The sequence below is a fragment of the Tupaia chinensis genome, unplaced genomic scaffold, assembly GCF_000334495.1.
Source record: "Tupaia chinensis unplaced genomic scaffold, TupChi_1.0 Scaffold150126_1, whole genome shotgun sequence".
Lineage (NCBI taxonomy): Eukaryota > Metazoa > Chordata > Mammalia > Scandentia > Tupaiidae > Tupaia > Tupaia belangeri.
The window spans coordinates 3,918-23,726 of NW_006209965.1; the positions used below are offsets into that span (position 1 = coordinate 3,918).

General features: G+C 39.7%; 1 protein-coding gene and 1 pseudogene across 6 annotated transcripts; one reads left to right on the forward strand and one right to left on the reverse strand.

Annotated features, from left to right (window-relative positions):
- Positions 1–324: 324 nt before the first annotated feature.
- On the reverse strand, positions 325–19,803 carry LOC102499509 (putative deoxyribonuclease TATDN1; the record flags this gene model as incomplete). 6 transcript variants are annotated; one of them, XM_006171946.2, is given in 8 exon segments in its annotated part: positions 325–365; positions 446–531; positions 4,501–4,543; positions 4,646–4,789; positions 6,812–6,875; positions 12,417–12,466; positions 14,435–14,500; positions 19,626–19,803. In XM_006171946.2, coding segments are annotated over 8 exon segments (660 nt in total), but the record flags the coding sequence as incomplete, so codon positions are not given.
- Positions 10,456–11,789, forward strand: LOC102499084 (protein FAM92A pseudogene; annotated as a pseudogene).
- Positions 19,804–19,809: the final 6 nt, after the last annotated feature.

The window sequence follows — 19,809 nt, forward strand, 5'->3', positions numbered from 1 at the left end:
GCAAGCTGCCAGGTCCAGGACTCAAACCATAGCCGGAGTGGGAGTCCAGTGCCCTTAACCACACCACCTGCCAGCCCCTAGGGTTTTCTTATGAATGGAATTATGTACTCATTCTTGTGAACATAGGAATTGTAATTCAAACACTGTGATTTATGACTGTACCATATCTGGCCCACACATTCAACAGTGAATTTATATTTCCTTTAAATAATGAGAAAAGAAGCTTAAAAAAATGTATTGCTGACATCTGGATTAGAGGCCAACCCTAATAACCAAGATATGTTCATGTTTGTGTATCACTTCTTAAAAGAACTTTATACTTACCACGCCACCAACACACCGATCTCTATTTCTTTTCATTATGTCTATGAAATAAAAGCAAAAAGAACGTTTAGTAAAGAGCCAGATGTCTGCATAATTCTTACATTTTTTAGTTTTAACTTACCCAAAAATTCAGCATGTGAGTTTCGACAATGAAGAAACATAGGTAATTTTGTTTGTTCTGACAGTTCGAACTGTTTTTCAAAATATCTACAAAATAAAAAAAAATAATAATAATTCCTCATTAAAAACTTTATTTTAGCATGAGATAATTATGTCAAATGATTTGTTTTTTAATTAAAGTAATTTTCTCTAGAAATTATAGGATAATTATAGAAAATTATAGGATGAAAATTAAGGAATTCAGACATTTACAATACATCAGGCTTAGCAGAGGACCTTTATAATACAGAACTTTTGGAAAGGAACACTTCATTTTCTGAGTGTACAAAATTATTTTCAGAAAATACACCTTGAACCCTTACCACTCGAGCTTGTGAGCATTATCAGTGGGAGTCAGTGTACTCAAGTCAGAAGCCAAGCATGAAGATGAGTGTTAACCTACTCCATTTTGCAACCAGTTTCTTTCCTTCCTTCCTCTCTCCTTCACCAGAGGGCGTATGTGCTCACTGTAGAGAAAGCACCTTCCGCAGGGGCTGGGACGTGGTTGCACCACAATCCTCTTTCCTCCATTTCTCCATCCCATCAGGAACTCGGTATGCATGTGTACATCTCCAGCATGCTTTTCAAGCCACTGGGACCAGGACTGGGATCGTAATAGCAGCAGACCACGTGGGATCTGACTCCCTCCACACAGTGATTAACTGCTGTTAATTTGGCTTACTAGATATTTTCTTAAAAGGGTTTACCTGTTCTAGGTCCCTTAATTTGGGACAATGACTTCTCTGTGTTTAAGCTTAAACCACTTTTGCTATATTTTCTTGTATCTTGTTTCCAGGACCATTTTTCTGAAGTACCCCTATGCACTCTTAAAAATGCTAAATTTTAAAATTAAAAATAGAAGTGTACATAAAGAAATAGTCTTCCTGGGACCAGCAAGTGGCGTGGTGGCTAAGGCGCTGGACGCTCCCACATGATTGGCCATGGTTCAAATCCTGGACCTGGTGACTTGCTTTCCCACTTTCCCTCTTTCTCTCTCTCTGGTCAAATTAAAAAATGATTGAACACATAAAACTGAATAAATAATTCTTTAAAAAAAAAAAAAGAAATAGTCTTCCTAAAGTTGGTGGTCTTCATTTTTATTGCCCAATGATTTTTTTTTTTAAGAATTATTTTATTTAACTTTATTTATTTTAATTTGATCAGATTTGGGGGTGGGGAGGAAGAGAGAGAGAACAAGAGAGAGAGAGAAAGTGAGAAAGTGAGCTGCCAGGTTCAGGACTCAAACTGTGGTCAGCCATGTGGGAGTCCAGGGCCCCTAACCATGACACAACCCGCTGGCCCTAATGACTAAGTTTTAAAAACACTTTTTCAGGTCAGCAGATGGCATAGAGTTTAAGGCAGCTGGATCCCACATAGATGACTATGCAGTTCAAGTTCCAGACTCAGCGGCTGGATAAACATACTGGCAAATGTGTGTGCATGCCCAGGATCCTGAGAAGGGACTGTAATGTGGCCTACTCCCTGGGCAGGACTGGGATAGGGAGGTGATTTCTCACTTTCCCTTTCTCTCTCTGTCTCTCTCTCTTTCTGGCAAGCATATGCACCCATAGCAAATTTAAAACAAACCGAAACAAAGTCACCTTTTCAGATTCTACTGGGCTGAAATAAGCAAATGTATTTTGTTTTAGGTAGCAAAGTGCTGCAACTAACAGTGTAGGAAATATCAATGAAAACTTAGAAAAGATTTTAAGAATTACGACTAGTCACTATTTCCATAAGCTCTGAAGAAATCCACATGTCAGAGATGGAAGTGCTAGTCATTATGCAACCCTTGCTGTAGATGTAGCTCTGGCTATGGCAGGCAATCTGCTCCACTTCGTGTTTGCCACTCTATGCTGGTACTTTTTTCCTACACGTAAATTTCACGGACCAAGTCATATGACCAACCACAAACTTACAGAATCTAAAATTTTGAAATTAGCTTCCTATTCAAGAATAGCAAAAGTACAATTCATGGCAATAACAGAAGCCCAAATAATGTGCCTACAGAATTTTACATAATTTGAGAAAAGAAAGATCTCGGAGTTCAAGCTAGCTATCTTAAGGAAGCGATGTGGTTAAAAAAAAAAAATTACTCCTATTGGTATGATGTTAACTTTACTTACCATCAAATGACAATTGTCTTTAAAGAAAAAAAAAATCTACCATGGTAACTAGATATAAAAATGTAAGTTTTAGGGGAGGACTTGACATCTATTAAGAGACTTCTGTTTCAGTTATGATTTTAGTTAGTAAATGAAAATCATTCTTTAGGTGACTTAAATTTGCTCATTTAAGTGAAGCTATAATTTGCTTCTGAATATATTAGTGCTTCATACAGTTTAGGGCCAACATTATCCAAGGATAAGGGCTTGAATGGTTCAGCTTGAGTAGCAGTTGTACTTAATGAGGATTGAGGCTAATCCCAAAAGCCCAGTGAATTATACCAGGATACCTTAACACAGGATGGCAATCCGTAATCCCTCTTTTAAGCTGTTTGATGGCAAGGATGGCCTCAATCACTAATCTCTAGGCTCCTCTAAATCTCCAAAAGATTAAAGTCTCACCTGACATCTGATTTTTTTTAAAGACCTATATAGCACCAACATTTTAAAACCCCAAGAAAAATACCCAAAGCAAATTCCTCCTACCCAAGAGAAGAGAACCTACAATAAGGGAGTGTAGTATAGGGCAGAGGAATTGAAAATGTATGGTATGGGCTTAAAGAGCAAATGTTCGGTAACTAAATCAGGCTTTTTTTTTTAATTCTGTTTTTCTTTCTTGATCTTTAAAATGTACTCTTCAAGGGGCCAACTGATGGCATGGTGTGTTAAGACAACTGGATCCCACATGGTCGACTTTGCAGTTCCAGTCTTGGACGCTATGGCTTGAAAAATATACCAGACACACCTGCATCTGTGTCCAAAATCCCAAGAGGAGAATGGAGGAGAAGGAGCTGTGGTACGGCCATCCCCTTGCAGGGTGATTTCTCGCTTTCTCTCTTGCTTTATCTCTCTTTGGTGAGTGTACACAAACCACAGCAAAAACTAAGAACACCCAGAAGAAAAACTTTTCAAACACTTCAAAAACTATAGCTGACAGTTTCCTTCAGGATGTGAGTATTTCTCTAAGAATGGTATTACAATAGCCATGATTTACTGCACATATACTCTGTGCCAGACATGCCATATGGCCATTACAAACCACTGGGCAAGATAGGCAGCTACACTCATTTTGCAGATGAGGAAATTGAGATGTATAGAAAGGATATACAGCCAACATGGCAGTTGTAGATCAGGCAGTTATAAAAGACCTCCTGATTCTAAAGTTCATACTTTACCCTATGTTATATACTGCCTTTACTGACCATTGTTTTTCAGATGCTGCACCTCTAGCACGTTTACTTATTTTCTGTTGCCTCCTAATCCATCAGATCCAATTATTTTCTATTTTTCTCCTTTCATACGTCTTTTTTCAGACTACATTTTAATTTATAAAGAAAGCACCACTAGTTCACTATTTCAGACAGTATCGAAGTACAGACTAAAATCTGAATTCTCCCAAGAATAAACCTAAATTCCACAAACTAATGGTGAACATCCAATGTCCAGCAATAGTAAAATAGTTGTTTCTTGTTTTGCACATTGATCCTATAATCCATTTTAATATCCCTTGTTCTTAAATCATATTCCCCACAACTGAATTCAAGTACTTCTACTAGAATGGCTCATGTATAAATGTATTTGTTAAATGGAAAACACAAATAAGCATCATGTAAAACCTATCTATCTCTATTTCTACTATTAAGATCGAATTAGATGGTTAGCAATCAGGGAATTATGTGTTTCTCTTATGAATTATATACAAGATGTGTGGAATTTGTTCCACTAACTTCTGATATATAATGGGAAAAACAAAAACATCCTAATATCCAACTATATTCTCAACTGATCAAAATTATTTAAAAATCACTCTTACAATTTTACAATAATTTGTAAAGTCAACAAATTTCCTTACTTGAGCTGAATATCTTTGGGACAAAACTGCAGTCGGTCAAAATCTTTAAAAGATAAAAAAAAAAAGACAATTACTCATGACTTGATGCAAAACAAATAAATTATTTTCAAACAAAGCCATTTTAAATGTCCTGGTTAACACTTACCAAGTCCACACTCCCCTATTGCTACAACTTTTCCCTTATTGTTTTCAGCAAGATTTAGCAACTCCATTAAGTAAAGATCAGGGTTATTCTTTTCAAATTCATCACATCTGGTAGGATGACATCCAACTGTACTGAAAAACATCTCTAACACAAAATAATTACTTACAGTTATTTTCTAAATATTTTTTCATATTTAATATGCAGAAGTGAGACAATGTCAAATAATTTCAAATGACCTTTATCAATAGCCATAAATAATTCAAATTACAAGAATTAGGTTAATCATATAAGAATTTTTGAAATAACAAAGTAGGATATAAATATAAAAATGACCCTAATGTATTAATAAAATAATTTAACTCTTTCCAAAGCTTGGTATTTACTGAGTGCTATAGAATAGAGAGTGAAACAATTTTTAGAAATGTCATCATATAATTATATCTTATATTCACCATTCACGTGACTATCTTGATTCACGTACTTAATATAACAATTAAAATGTATTCCCCTTAAGAAGGTTAATAGCAGGGGATGATTAAAAGATATAGAAAAGGAAATTTAGGGGCCAGCAAATAGCATTGTGGTGAAGGTGCTAGATTCTCACATGGTTGACTGTGGTTTAAGTCTTCAACCTGGTGGCTTAAAAACATGCCAGGCGCATGTGCATGCATACCCAAAATCCCAGGAAGAGAATGGACTGCAGCATGGCCATCCCCTCTGGGGCTGATTTCTCACTTTCCCTCTCACTGTCTCTCTCCAGTGAGCACACGCACCCTATGGCAAAAGAGGGACAGCAAGTGGCATGGTGGTTAAGGTGCTAGACATGGCCAACCACAGTTCAAGTCTGAGACCCAGCAGCTTGAAACTCATGCGGGCACATGTGCATGCGTGCCCAGAATCCCAGGACAAGGGACTGCAGTGTAGCCATTCCCAGTGGTGGTGGTGGTGGTGGTGGTGTGGGGGGGTTCACTTTCCCTGTCTCTCCAGTGAGCAAAAACAAAATAAATACATACATACATACATACATACATACATACATACATAAATAATTTTTAAAAAGGAAAGGAAAGGAAAGGAAATTTGTTTTTCTAATACAAAATAAAGCTCACGTATTTGGGGCCAGACCCTGACAGCTTTTATTGTTCAGAACACAAATGAGAAGTCAGAAGCAGTTTCGAGTGGCTTAGAGCTCTTTGCGGCTGGCTCTAATGCTGCTATTGACAGACAAAAGGAGGTAGTGCTTTTAAAGCTGTGAGGACACAGGTACATGCAGAGGAGTGGAAAAGGGCTCAGAGCAGAGATGGGAGAAGTTGGGGATAAAAAATATAGGGCAGAAAATATTCTATTCTTATATGCCTCAAAAATTCCTCAGAATATCATCATTTTTGTCCTATGTCACTGCAGTGGTGCCTGAAGTCTGCATTTTAAAAAGATGAAAAAAAGTGCATTTAATAAGTTTTCTTACATTAAAAAAGACACGTTAGTATTTCCAAAAACGTGGAATGCCTAATTCTCAGTGTCTGGCATATTAGGCATTCAAAGAAGTTAAATAAAAACATGCCAGACAAGTGACTAGGACTTTATGTAACTATGATTCTTTAAGAATCATTGCAAAATTTTAAGATTTTAAAATACATGCAAAATGTATGAACATAAAATGAGTACATAAAAGATTATATAGTATATTATTATTACTTGTATTTCTGGGGACTTGCACAGTGTCTGGTCCACATAATATTAGGTCATTGGAAAAGTCATGATGCATTTTTGCATAGAAAAATACATCGACTCTTCTGATGACTTTATATTGAAAAAAAGGATCCTTCACACAGCTTAAGAGCAAATAAAAAGCAACTCATATCTTAAACACATTACAATACAACCCACACAAAAAATTACACACTAAGAATAAGGTTAAATTTTGTCACTAAAGAACTTTATTCCATTAACTAGAATCTTAAAATAATCATCATTTTATTGAACATGTTATATACCAATGAGTACCCTGAATTTTGTTATCTTAATTATGTCCTACTGAAACCAGCGCTTTTTCCTGTTGTTTCTACTGTCATGACCCAGTGTATTGTACCTGAAGCAGTTCTCAGAAAGACTTCTCCAAAATTATTTAACTCATATTTGCTTTTGGTAAAAGTAATATGAGGATACCATTTGTTTGTGCCAAATGCAGTGCATCTTTACTGTCTTGGAGATTTCCACCTGTAATCATAAACTGAAATAAAAAGAAATAGAACAAAATCACTTGAACAAGGCATTGACGACAATTTCCAAAGTATGCCTTCTCACCACTTTTTTTTTTATTTTTTTTCTTTTTAAAGACCATAGGTTAGTTTATTTTCAACACCCATCATGCCATGAATTCATAGGGAATAGGTTCCAGTAGCTCAGGCTCCTTTCCACTGGTTCTCACAAAGTGTGCTTCTCTGGGTGGAGGAGGCTGGAGCTTTAGTTGAACCCAGGTACCTTTCTCTTTGGCTTCCTTCTTTTTCTGGTCATTTTCCTTCTCACGTTTTAGGAAGCTATCTCTGCTCTTAGAATGCTTAATACACTCAATATGCACATTAATTTTCTTGGCAAGAATCTTGCCCTTGTTTGTTTATAACAATACCAACGGCATGCTGGTGACATTGTCGACTCTTCCAGTTTTGCCATGGTAACATTTGTGGGGCATTCCTTTTTGAACAGTACCCATTCCCTTGATGTCTACAGTATCACCATTCTCATAGATTCATATATGTGTTACCAAAAGAACCACTCCATGGTTTCTAAAAGGCCTAGAGAACATATATTGGGTGCCTCTCTCCCTTTGTGTTCGTCATTTTGTTTAATTACTGGAAGATGGAGCTTCCAGCCAAAAGGATGGCCCACTTCTTATTTTATTAAAGTCTTTTTTTGAGGGGTCAGTAGGTGGCATGGTGGTTAAGGCACTACACTCCCACATGGTTGATCATGGTTCAAGTCTCAGACCAGGTGGCTTACTTTCTCACTTTCTTTCTCTCTCTCTATAGTTGAACTTGAAAATAACAATAATAATAAGTAATTTTTAAAAATAAAATAAAGTCTTTTTTGATCTAGGGTGGTACGCTTATCAAAGAGACAGAGAGACAGAAAGTAAGAAAACATTGGCCACACCTCAATCCCTTCTCCACCATTCTCCTCTCAGGACTTTGGGCACACACAAGTGCCCAGTGTTTTTTCTTCAAGCCACTGGGTCCGGGATTTGAACCATACACTCAGTCATGTGAGATCCAATGCCTTAACCACTATGTCACCGGCTCACCCCTCACTGCTTCTTTATTCAAGAATACTTTTTCCTCTGTGATGGTCACATACCTAACGTTCCTTTAATATTCAGAAGATCACCTCCTATGTAGTGTTAACTGACTACAAACACACATATACCCACAAGTACGCTCTCTCTCACCTCACAATAGAATCCACCAGTCCTCCCTATTAAAAATGTATTTACATGTCTGTCTTTTCTATTAGACCTGAGCTCCTTGAGGACAGAGATCATGTGTTCGAAACACTGAGTAACTAAAAACGTGAAAGTTCAGAATTCTTTTCATCTAGTCATTGATTCAGTAGTGTTAATTCAACAGTTCTCCTGGTGTAGCCTGGGAACTCCCAGAAGATATGTGAGCTCAGACTATTACCAGCATAATATAGGATGCTATTTGTCTTTTTCACTCCCGTTCTATCACAAGTGGACGGTGATATATATTCCAGAGACGACATGTGTGATTTCACAACAGGTCAACTACACAAACAGGAAAACTCAGCAGTCTCCTATTCATTAAAGAGATTTGAAAAAAAAAATGTAAATTAACTCCACTAATACTGTTATTTTTGTTTGTTTTGGAAAACTTATTTTTCATAAAAATGCAAACTGTATAAACTTGAAATAAGAGAAATTATATACTATTATTTGAATTCCTGGGGACTTGCACAGTGTATGGTCTACACAATATATATTTAATAAAATGATCTTTCAAAGCTTAAGTTTAAAAAAATAAAAAGCAACTCATATCTTAAACACATTTAAAATACAATAAAACAAAATAAAAGTGCAATTTGTTATATAGTAGCTCATTGTTATTTTTAAAATGACTTATAAGATATTTTAAAACTGGGACCAGCAGATGACACAAGGGTTATGTTGCTAGACTTCCACGTAGTCAGCTATGATTCGAGTCCCAGACTTGGTGGCTTGAAACTCATGCCAGGGGTGTGTGTGTGTGTGTGTGTGTGTGTGGGTGTGTGCATGCCCAAAATCCCAAGAGAAGAATGGAGGAGAAGGGATTGTAGTGTGGCCATTTCCCCTGGGTAGTGATTTCTTGCTTTCTCTCTGTCTGTCTTTCCAACAAGCACATGCACCCTATAGCAAAAATCCCTCTTCAAAATATAAAGTCTCTGGGACCAGCAGTTAGCGTAATGGCTATGCCACTGGACTCCCATGTAGTTGACCGTGGTTCAAGTCCCGTACCTGGTGGCTTAAAACTCAAGCCAGGCACGTGTGCGTGCGCGCCCAGGATTCTGAGAGGAGAATGGAGGAAAAGGGATTGCGGTGTGGCCATCCCCCCTGGGGGGTGATTTCTCACTTTCTGTCTCTCTGTCTCTCTCTGTCTGGCGAGCGCACATACCCTACAGCAAAAACCTCTCCAAAAAAAAAAAAAAAAAAGTCTCCATCTTAACTTCTGATACAGTATATATCGATAGATATATCAAGAGATAAAATCCACATACACAAAAGCTCTTTGGAGATTCTTAACAATATTAAAGAATGTGAAGGGGCTCTGAGATAAAAAGTTTGAAAATCACTGAGTTAATGTATACTAATGAATTCTCCATAGGAAAATGTATGGTTCTTGGGAAACAAGCATACTTTTACAGAAAGCCATTAGAATTCACCCAAAGGTGGGACCAGCAGTTAGTGTAATGGCTATGTCACTGAACTCCCATGTAGCTGACTGCGGTTCAAGTCCCAGACCCAGTGGCTTAAACTCACGTTGGGTGCGTGTGCATGCGTGCCCAAGATCCCGAGAGGAGAATGGAGGAGAAGAAGGGATTGCGGTTTGGCCATCCCCCCTGGGGGTATGATTTCTCACTTTCTATCTCTCTGTCTCTCTCTGCCATTACGAGCACACGCATCCTATAGCAAAAACCTCTACAAAAATAAATAAATTAAATTAAATAAGAATTCACCCAAAGGTTAGAATGCCATTTTTGCTCATCCATTAAAATGAAAATGTCACTAAGGAACTAGGTGTTGATAGGGACTACTGGAGATCACACTGCTGAAGGTACATATACTTTTTTAAAGTTATTTAATTTTATTATTAATAATAAAATTATTATTATTGGTATTTTAAATTTGACCAGAGAGAGGGAAGGAAAATGAGAAAGAAAGTCAACAGGTCCAGGAATCGAATCGTGGTCAGCCACTGATAATGTATTTTTAAAGTATACTGTAAAAGTCTCACAAAGCTAAAAATGAAGATTTATTCTAGGTACATACCAAAAAAGAGGACATAAAAAAACAAAGGTGGGGGACCAGCAGTTAGCACAATGGCTATGTTGCTGGACTCCCATGTAGTCAACAGTAGCTCGAGTCCCGGACCTGGCGGCTTAAACTCATGCCAGGCGCGTGTGCGTGTGTGTGTGCCCAAGATCCTGAGAGGAGAATGGAGAAGGGATCGCAGCATGGCCATCCCCCCTGGGGGGTGATTTCTCACTTTCTGTCTCTCTGTCTTTCTGGCAAGCGCACATGTGCCCTATAGCAAAAACCTCTCCAAAACAAACAAACAAACAAAAAAACCCCACAGAGGTGGGATTGCAAATGCTAAAAAAAGACATTTTCATGTTAACAACTTAAACTCTAATATGGGGAGGCAGTCTCTCCAGCTTCAGGCTGCAGTGATTCATGTCCCGGGCACCCCAGAGCCACAGTCACTGGGCCCTAGCCCAGGGTCCTAAGCTGTGCACAATGCAAGATGTTCAGGCACAGCCTGAAAAACTGGGATGCTTAAACGAGACAACTGCAAGAAACTGTCACAAACGTGGAGAAGCATTTTGGATAGCTCTGCCAAGTCTTTGCTCCTATAAAAGGAAATCTGCCAGGCTGTGAGACAAAGCAGACCTCCTGGTGAATGAAATCAACACATATGCTTCTGCAATTCAGGCCCCAATTTAAAGCTGGGCCTGTAAAACTTTACTGATGAGTTTGCCAAACTTTGGGATTATCGACAAGCCAAAGTTGAAAGACTTGAAGCCGCTAGAGTAGTTGAATATTTGAAAGCTTATAAAATGGGATGACCTCAAACATTAACAGCAAGAAATGGAGAAGCTAAGCAGTTAACTCAGGTAACTCAGTCAGCAATACCCATTTGACCAACATGTTATTTCATAGGCAGAAAACCAATTACAGAGAGCTACAATGGATGCTATTGGAACAATGTGTCACAGGAGGTAACTATTGACAATTTTAAAAAGCCAAAAATAAAGGATGTAAGGACTATATTTTCAGATTTATCACAATTAGAATATTTCACAGCAAAGCTTTAGAGGTATACATTGCTGTCTACCAAAATATACAAAAGATTGATGAGGATGAAGATTTAAAGGTTTTCTGAAATTCTCTGTAGCCACAAGATTAGTCATCTCATTTACATATTGATAGGAGCAAATTCAAAGTCACCTCTTCAGAGATCGCTGTCAGCTAAATGTGTATCTGGATCAGCACAGGTATCCACCTGCCGACTAAGAAAGTATCAACAGCAGAGGATGAGAATGCTGATGATCATGATGATGATGAAGAGTTGGACGTTACATAAGAAGAAAATTAATTTTCTTAAGTCAACTTCACATTTCCATTTTCATCTTAAATGACTTGCAATACAGGATCACTATTGGGTTATCAGAAAAGTCATGACACATTTGTGCATAGAAAAATAAGTCACGGCTTTTCTGACTACCCAATGAATTGTAAAACTTTATACTCATTTGAAACATTAAAGCTCAAAATGAAACCCCACAAATGGAAAAATAAGGAAACTTACGCTGCTCAAAAATGAAGGTTTTAAAATATCTTATATAACACGTGGACCAGCAGATGACGTAATGGCTACATCTCTGGACTCCCATGTAGTTAACCACAGTTCAAGTCCTAGACTCAGAGGTTTAAAATTCACACCAGTTATGTGTGTGTACATGCCCAGAATCCCAAGAGAATGGAGGAGAAGGGATTGAGGCATGGCCATCCTGCAGGGAGGTGATTTCTCGCTTTCTATCTCTCTGTCTCTCTCTCTCTCCAGCAAATGCACACACTCTATAGCAAAAAATGTCTCTTAAAATAACTTACGCAACAGGGAACCAGCAGTTAGTATAATGGCTATGTTGCTGGACTCCCATGTAGTCGACCGCGGTTTGCATCCCGAGCCCGGTGGCTTAGAACTCATGCCGGGCGCGTGTTGTGTGCGTGCCCAAGATCCCGAGAGGAGACTGGAGGAAGAAGGGATTGCGGCACGACCATCCCCCCTGGGGGGTGATTTCTTGCTTTCTGTCTCTATGTCTCTCTCTGTCTGTCTGGCGAGCGCACGCGCCCTATAGCAAAAACCTCTCAAAACAAAACAAAACAAGAAAAATAACTTACGCAACAGTCATTTCAATATCCTATTTGACAGTTTATGGTCTTTTTATATGTTCTACTTAAAAATAAAAGAAAAACCAAAGAACAACAAAGAACAGATGTTACCTTTTTAACACCAATCTGCACAGCTCTCTCTATTACATCCTGTAAGTCATCTGCAAAAGACAAACCCCACATGTAAAAAAAAATGTGGAAAATAAAATTAAGAACCAGCTGCTATGGTGTGGCTGGTACCATACCATACAAGCTGCAAAGCTGAAAGCCACATGCCACATGCCAACCACAATACGAGTCCCCAGCCAAGTTGTCCTGAAAATATGCAAGGGTACAAGCACATGCCCAGGATCCTGGCAGGCTGGAAGACTGGAGGAAAGGGATAATGGCATGACCAAGCTCTGTGAAGGGTTTTCCTTTTTTTTAAAATAAAAAACAAATCATGAAGATTGTTTATTTTTTTTTTCTACTAGAGTATACCTGCATTGTCTCTTGAAAGATGACTTAATTTTTTTTTTTTGCAAAATTTCAGTTAATACGTCTAGAATTACTATCCTTGTTGAGAAATTATCATTTTTTTCCCTCTGACAGCTGTTTTTTGCTTTTCCCCAAGACTCATTGTTAAATAATGATAAACTTCTCTGGGGGATCAATATTAACTATTAAGCTCTGAGAGGCCAGATATAAATGATCACCAAAATAAAACAATTATATCATAAAACAAACTCACTTATTAATTTCACATTCAAGTTATCACAGTAAATGTAATTAAAATGCAGTTTCTATTATTCCTAAAGTTGCTCACAAAAGAATCAACTTCAGTTAACTTATACTAAATATGGCAGCCAGTTCTGCTACATATTATAAAATGCAATCCAGCAAAGCTTATTTCACAAGCACAAATATACAAACGCACACACTTACATAGTCACAAAGCATGACATCTATTAAAGGCTCCAAAGGCAAGAAAAGGAACTATTCAACAGTCCAACTATACTATGTGACACATGAAAATATCACACAACATTCTAAAAGAAATAGAAAAGGTGTGTTTTGAAATAAGGCATAAGAAAGCTAACATTTAAATTCCTTCTTTCAAGTAACATTAATATTCCCTGTATTTAGAGGGGCTGCCAGCAGGTGGCATGATGGTTAAAGGCACTGGACTCCCACATGGCCTATCATGCTTCAAGTCCTGGACTGGGTGGTTTCCTTTCTCACTTTCTCTCTCTCTCTCTCTCATCAAACTGGAAAACAATAATAATAATAAATAAAGTTAAAATAAAATAATCTATAAAAATATTTTCTATATTTAGAGAAGTATTTGCCTACTCCTACCCAGAAGCACAGTAAGATTAGCTTCTGACTTAGCTTGTTGAAACGTGGAGTTCTACATTATCTTTACCAACCAAACCACATTTTCCTGTCTGTACTTATATATAACAAGTATAGTCAATTTTCAGAGGCAATAGTCACAGACTGCCCTTTGGGTCAGTCTATAAATTCTGCTTTCAGAGACTCATCCGCCATCATCAGCTTCATCACCTCTGGGCCAGTAAAACAGGCCTTTTAAATGACCTTATGTGAGCCACTCTGCTTTCTAGCAATCTTCAAGGCACTACCAGCTACTATTCAATAGGCTCTCATTAGGGGCTTAGATGGAAGGGGGGAAAGGCCAGATAGGGAAGGGAGATGGGCATGTGCCTCCTACTTAACCACACTGCTGCTTTCTTACCAGCTGAAAATGCTTTTGAAAAACTATATATACTGATGTCACACAGTAAGTAATTTCTGGATTATATGCCCTACTGTTCAAATTCTTACAGGACTAAACATCAACCACTGTTTGGGTTTTGTGCATATAGTTATTTAAAGTTCCTGTATTTTAAATTATAAATTTCTATAGATAAGAAAAGTTGATTTAAACACTGTAGTAATTGGTGCTTTATAAATGTTTACTAGCATGGCTTACTAATACAGCTTGTATGGGCTTCATTTTATTTATTGTTTTATCCAAGAAGTGTGATAGTATTTCAACACAAACAGTAAATTGTGCTTTTCAAGATCTTCTTGAGGCAGTAAATTTGTCTTCATAGATGAAGTATTTACCTACCGAAAGAAACATTTACCTTGATGCTTTTGAACCCCCCTATAAATTCCTCTGAACATAGGATCTGTCAAGTTGATACCAATATCTGTGGAAAACAAAAATAAAATAACTGATTAAACATTAAGAGCCTCTCTTTGAAATGTTTACTTTAAATAAAAGTTCTTGTTCTTAAACTTTTAATTCATACATTTATTCACTCAAACAATATTTAAGTGCCTATCACCTGTCAGGAGCTATGCTAGATATGTGGGATACAAGGTCAGTAACATACAATTCCTGCTCTCAAGAAACACAGTGCAGGATACATAGGCAGACCCATTAACACACCTTTATAAAAAATAAATACTGTACTATGGGGCACAGAAGACGAACACCTAACTTCATCTGGTTGCTAGCTCAGAAGAGGCTTCCCAAACCAATTCCTGAACTGAATCTGAAAGGATGAGCTAGGTAACAGAGGAGAGAGGTAACTACAGACAGGAGGCAGTAGGAGCAAAGCCTCCAGGGTATAGAATAGTGCTTGCAAAGAACTGTCAGCTGCTCTAGCTGCTAGGAAGAGTGGCCAAAGAGGCCTGCTATGGTATGGATAATGGCTTATGCATCAAAGGTTCATTTTGGAACGTGGTCCCTAGTGTAATAGCATTGGATGATGATAAAGCCATTAAGAGATAAGGCTAGGCGGGCAGTAATTGGATCATAGATGTATCATCCTCATGAACAGAATGTCTTGAAAGAGTGGATTCTAGCTGTAATGAGAAGGGATTAGTTCCTGTGGGAGTGGACTGGATGATGGAAGCCCTTTGGGTCAGACTATAAAACACCCACCATTTTCCCTGATTTTTTTTTTAAAGAATTGTTTATTTTATTTTACTTGCTATTATTATTTTAATTTGACCAGAGAGAGAAAAAGTGAGAAAGCAAGCCACCAGGACTGGGACTTGAACCATGGTCAGCCATGTGGGAGTCCAGCAATTTAACCACCATGCCACTTGGTGGCCCCATTCTCTGTTTTGATCAGTCATGCTGTGACACAACCATTCTGACAATAGTTCCATGCCTTTGGATTTTCCAGTCACCAGAATCATAAGTCAAATAAACCTTAGTTCTTTTTTGGGGGAGAGGTTTTCGCTATAGGGGGCACGTGCGCTTGCCAGACAGACAGAGAGAGACATAAAGACAGAAAGCGAGAAATCACCCCCCAGGGGGGATGGTCATGCCACAATCCCTTCTCTTCCATTCTCCTCTCGGGATCTTGGGCACGCACGCACATGCACCCGGCGTGAGTTCTAAGCCACCGGGTCTGGGACGCGAACCGCAGTCGACTACGTGGGAGTCCAGCGACATAGCCATTATGCTAGCTGCTGGTCCCAATAAACCTTAGTTCTTTATAATCGCCCAGTCTTGGGTATTTTTGTAAACAACAGAAGACTAGAGAAGACTAGACCCAGCTACCTTATGGACATTTGTCTTAAAAAACAAACAAACAAACTGGCAAGAGCTCTTACCGTCTATGAAGACAACCTGAATAAGGTAATGGAAATGGAGATACAGAAAAAGGGCTAAGTTATTTCCTCTATTCATCAAATACTTGTGAAGACCAATCCTATGCCAAGTACTATGTAAGGAGTGAGAGTATGCAAATGAGTAAGATCCAACACTTGGTCCCTGCCCTCTAGGAATTTAGTCTATATGGCAACTACAACTAACAAATAATTTGCAACATGGGATGAGAAGTCATGTTTATCTTCTTCATTGCTGATTCCCTAGAATCTAGCTTTTTGGTTGGCGTATAACAGATTTATCCACATTTATTTAGTCTATAAATAATTGAGTACATGAGAGCACATAGGAGGAGCAAAACAGTTTTGGCAGGGGTGATAAGAAAAGCTTCACAGGGGACCAACAGATGCCATAATGGTTATGTTGCTGGACTCCCATGTAGTCAACTGTGGTTCGAGTCCCAGACTCAGTGGGTTAAAACTCACACCAGGCATGTGTGCATGCATGCCCCAAATCCTGAGAGAATGGAGGAAAAGGGATTGTGGTGTGGTCATCCTCCCTGAGGGGTGATTTCTGGCTTTCTGTCTCTCTGGTGAGCACACATCCCCTATAGCAAAAATCTCTCTCTCAAAAACAAAAAGCTTGGTGGGAACCAGCAGTTAGCGTAATGGCTATGTCGCTGGACTCCCACGTAGTCGACTGCGGTTCGTGTCCCGGACCCGGTGGCTTAAAACTCACGCCGGGCGCGTGTGCGTGCGTGCCCAAGATCCTGAGAGGAGAATGGAGGAGAAGGGATTGCGGCGTGACCATCCCCCCTGGGGGGTGATTTCTCGCTTTCTGTCTCTATGTCTCTCTCTGTCTGTCTGGCGAGCGCACGCGACACGCACCCTATAGTGAAAATCTCTCAAAAAAAAAAAAGCTTCACAGAAGAGCTTGATCTTAAAGAAAGAGTTAGGCCTAGGGAAAAGGCATAGTATATACAGATTTGTGCAGGGACAACTGTATCTAGAAAATTGGAAGAGCTTCTTAGTACCTGCAGAGCAGTGGTTTTTAATGAAGAGCAATTTTGCAGCACTTCTCTACATCCCCCTTTGCCCAGCCTCAACATCTGGCAAAGTCTGTATATATATTTGGTTATCACAACTAAAGGAAGTGTTACTGGGATCAATCGTTGAGACCATGGATGCTGCCAATTGTCCTATAATGCATGGCACAACCTCCTACAACAAAGAATTGTCCAATCCAAAAATATTAAGCAACACCCTTGGTAAGTCTTGTTGTAGAATACAAAACAAGGGTCTAGGACCCGGTGACTTAGAACTCACGCCAGGCGCGTGTTCGTGCGTGCCCAAGATCCTGAGAGGAGACTGGAGGAGAAGGGATTGCGGCGTGACCATCCTCCCTGGGGCATGATTTCTCACTTTCTGTCTCTATGTCTCTTTCTGTCTGGCGAGTGCACGCGCCCTATAGTGAAAAAACTCTCAAAAAAAAAAAAAAGATAAAATCTAATATTCTAAATATAATATGGGGTTCAGTGGGGTGGTCCAGATCAGAAGAAACCACTATCTAGTTTCAAGTATGGAGAGAGAAACAGAGGAAGAAAGGGGCAGATTAGAAAGGAAACTCAGGAAAGAGAAGCCTTTCTCCCTAAAAAACCCATCACAGGGCTTCAGTCTAAGGTCACTCACTATTGCTAATCATTAAGAAAACAGAAATGGTATCTCTTCTAGTCCATTTCCCCTTCGTGCAGAGTTAAAGACACTTGTTAAAAACAGCAAGGATGCCTCTATTCAAGAGGAACCACTACATTGAGGGTTTTGCTGTATGGGAGAGATTAGGCTTAACTCCAAAAAAAATAAGGACAAGTGCGGATTTATAGCCAGCGAGCAGAGCAGGTCATGAAAAGGAAAACTGCTAAGAGGAAACATTACAGGTTAGGAAAGATTCTGGCTGAAGGTAGGCCAGAGTGATAGGATTTCAAGAGTGGTATGAGAGAGGAGGAACTGATTGGAAATCGAGATGTGGATTTTCACTGAACTCACCCAGCAGAATTCTTGCTAAAATGGAACCAAGCCAGCCAAAAACGACCAAGGGAGCCAAGAACAGAGAATGGTCATGCCGCAATACCTTTTCCTCCAACCTCCTCCCGGGATCTTGAGCACACATACACATGCACCTGGCATGACTTTCAAGCCACTAGATCCAGGACTCAAACCGTGGTCAGCCATGTGGGAGTCCAGTAACATAACCGCTACACTATCTGCTAGTTCCTTTTTGGACAATTATTTATTCTAATAAACTCACCTTCTTTAAGAAGTCTTTTCAGGACCAGCTGTTAGCGCAATGGCTATGTCACTGGACTCCCATGTAGTTGACCGTGGTTCGAGTCCTGACCTGACCTCATGTCAGACGCATGTGGGTGCATGCCCAAGATCCTGAGAGGAGAATGGAGGAAGAGGGATTGCGGCGTGGCCATCCCCCTGGGGGGTGATTTCTCGCTTTCTGTCTGTCTCTCCCTGTCTTTCCAGCAAGCGCATGCGCCCTATAATAAAAACCTCTCAAAAAGAGTCTTTTTCAGCTTATTGTCTCAGATTTTGATTCTATTAGCAATACTGTTAACAGCTCAGCACTAAAACAACATATATTCTTTTACCCACACGGTCATACATGCACAATACCCCCCCCCCCCCCCCCCGAAATAGATACATATAGACAGTGCCTGACTTAAGATGATGAGAAAGTCATAGACATTCAGGAGAAACCACACTTTAGGTACTCATACATAATTTTGTTTTTTACTTTCAGTACAGTATTTAGAACATGAGATATTTGACAATTATAAAATAAACTTTGTATTAGATGATTTTGCCCAATTGCTGGTTAATGTAAGTGTTCTGAGAAAGTTTAAGGTATTGTAGGCTACACTGTGATGTTCACTAGGTTAGGTGTATTAAGTGTATTTTAATCCCATGGCATTCGCAACTTATAATGGGTTTATCAGACGTAACCCCATCATAAGTTGAGGAGCATCTGTCTGTTGAGGCAGATGCTGATTGAGCCAATTCCAGGTGATCCCACTTCCTCTTAGAATAGTCTTCAGGAAGGTCGAACCTTCAGGCCCAGGGTCACAGGGTACTTAAATTGCCTTTAAAAAGTCTAGTCTAGTGGGTAAATCAGATACAAGAACATTTAATTATAAAGAATGCAGGAGGACCAGCACATGGTATAATGGCTACATAGCTGGACTCCCATATAGCCGACCGCGGTTCGAGTCTCGGACCCAGTGGCTTAAACTCACGCCAGGCACGTGTGTGTGCATGCTTAAGATTCCGAGGAGAATGGATAAGGGGTTGCAGCGTGGCCATCCCCCATGGGAGGTGACTTCTCGCTTTCTGTCTCTGTCTCGCTCTTTCTCGAGAGCACATGCGCCCTATAGCAAAAACCTCTCCAGAAAGAGAAAAGAAAACAGCACAAGCCACTATTGGACCTTCACGTGAATTTTCACAAATAAATACACGTGAAACTGGCACCAAAATCAAACACTTGAACCTTCGTCCGGACACCCAGAGGCCTCCCAGCACCCTCTTCCCTTGGGTTGCCCTTTCAACCCTCAAAAAACCGGGGAGTCCAGCTCCTGGGCCCTCGGGCCGTGGTGAGCGACGCCAGAGACCGGTCAGTACGGCGCAGGGACTGCAAGAAGCCCCTCTTACCGATGAACTTAAAGCGACTCATGACAGCAAGACGCAACTCCTCCCCCTCGGCGGAAGCGGAAGTAGCTGTCGGCCGCCCTCTCTTCCAGCCGCGTCTCCCCGCCCCCAGTCGCAGGCCGCGGTTTCCCGGCAGCCCCCGCGGCCCCTGAAGGTGAGCCGCCGTCATGGCGTTCTCGGCGCCGGG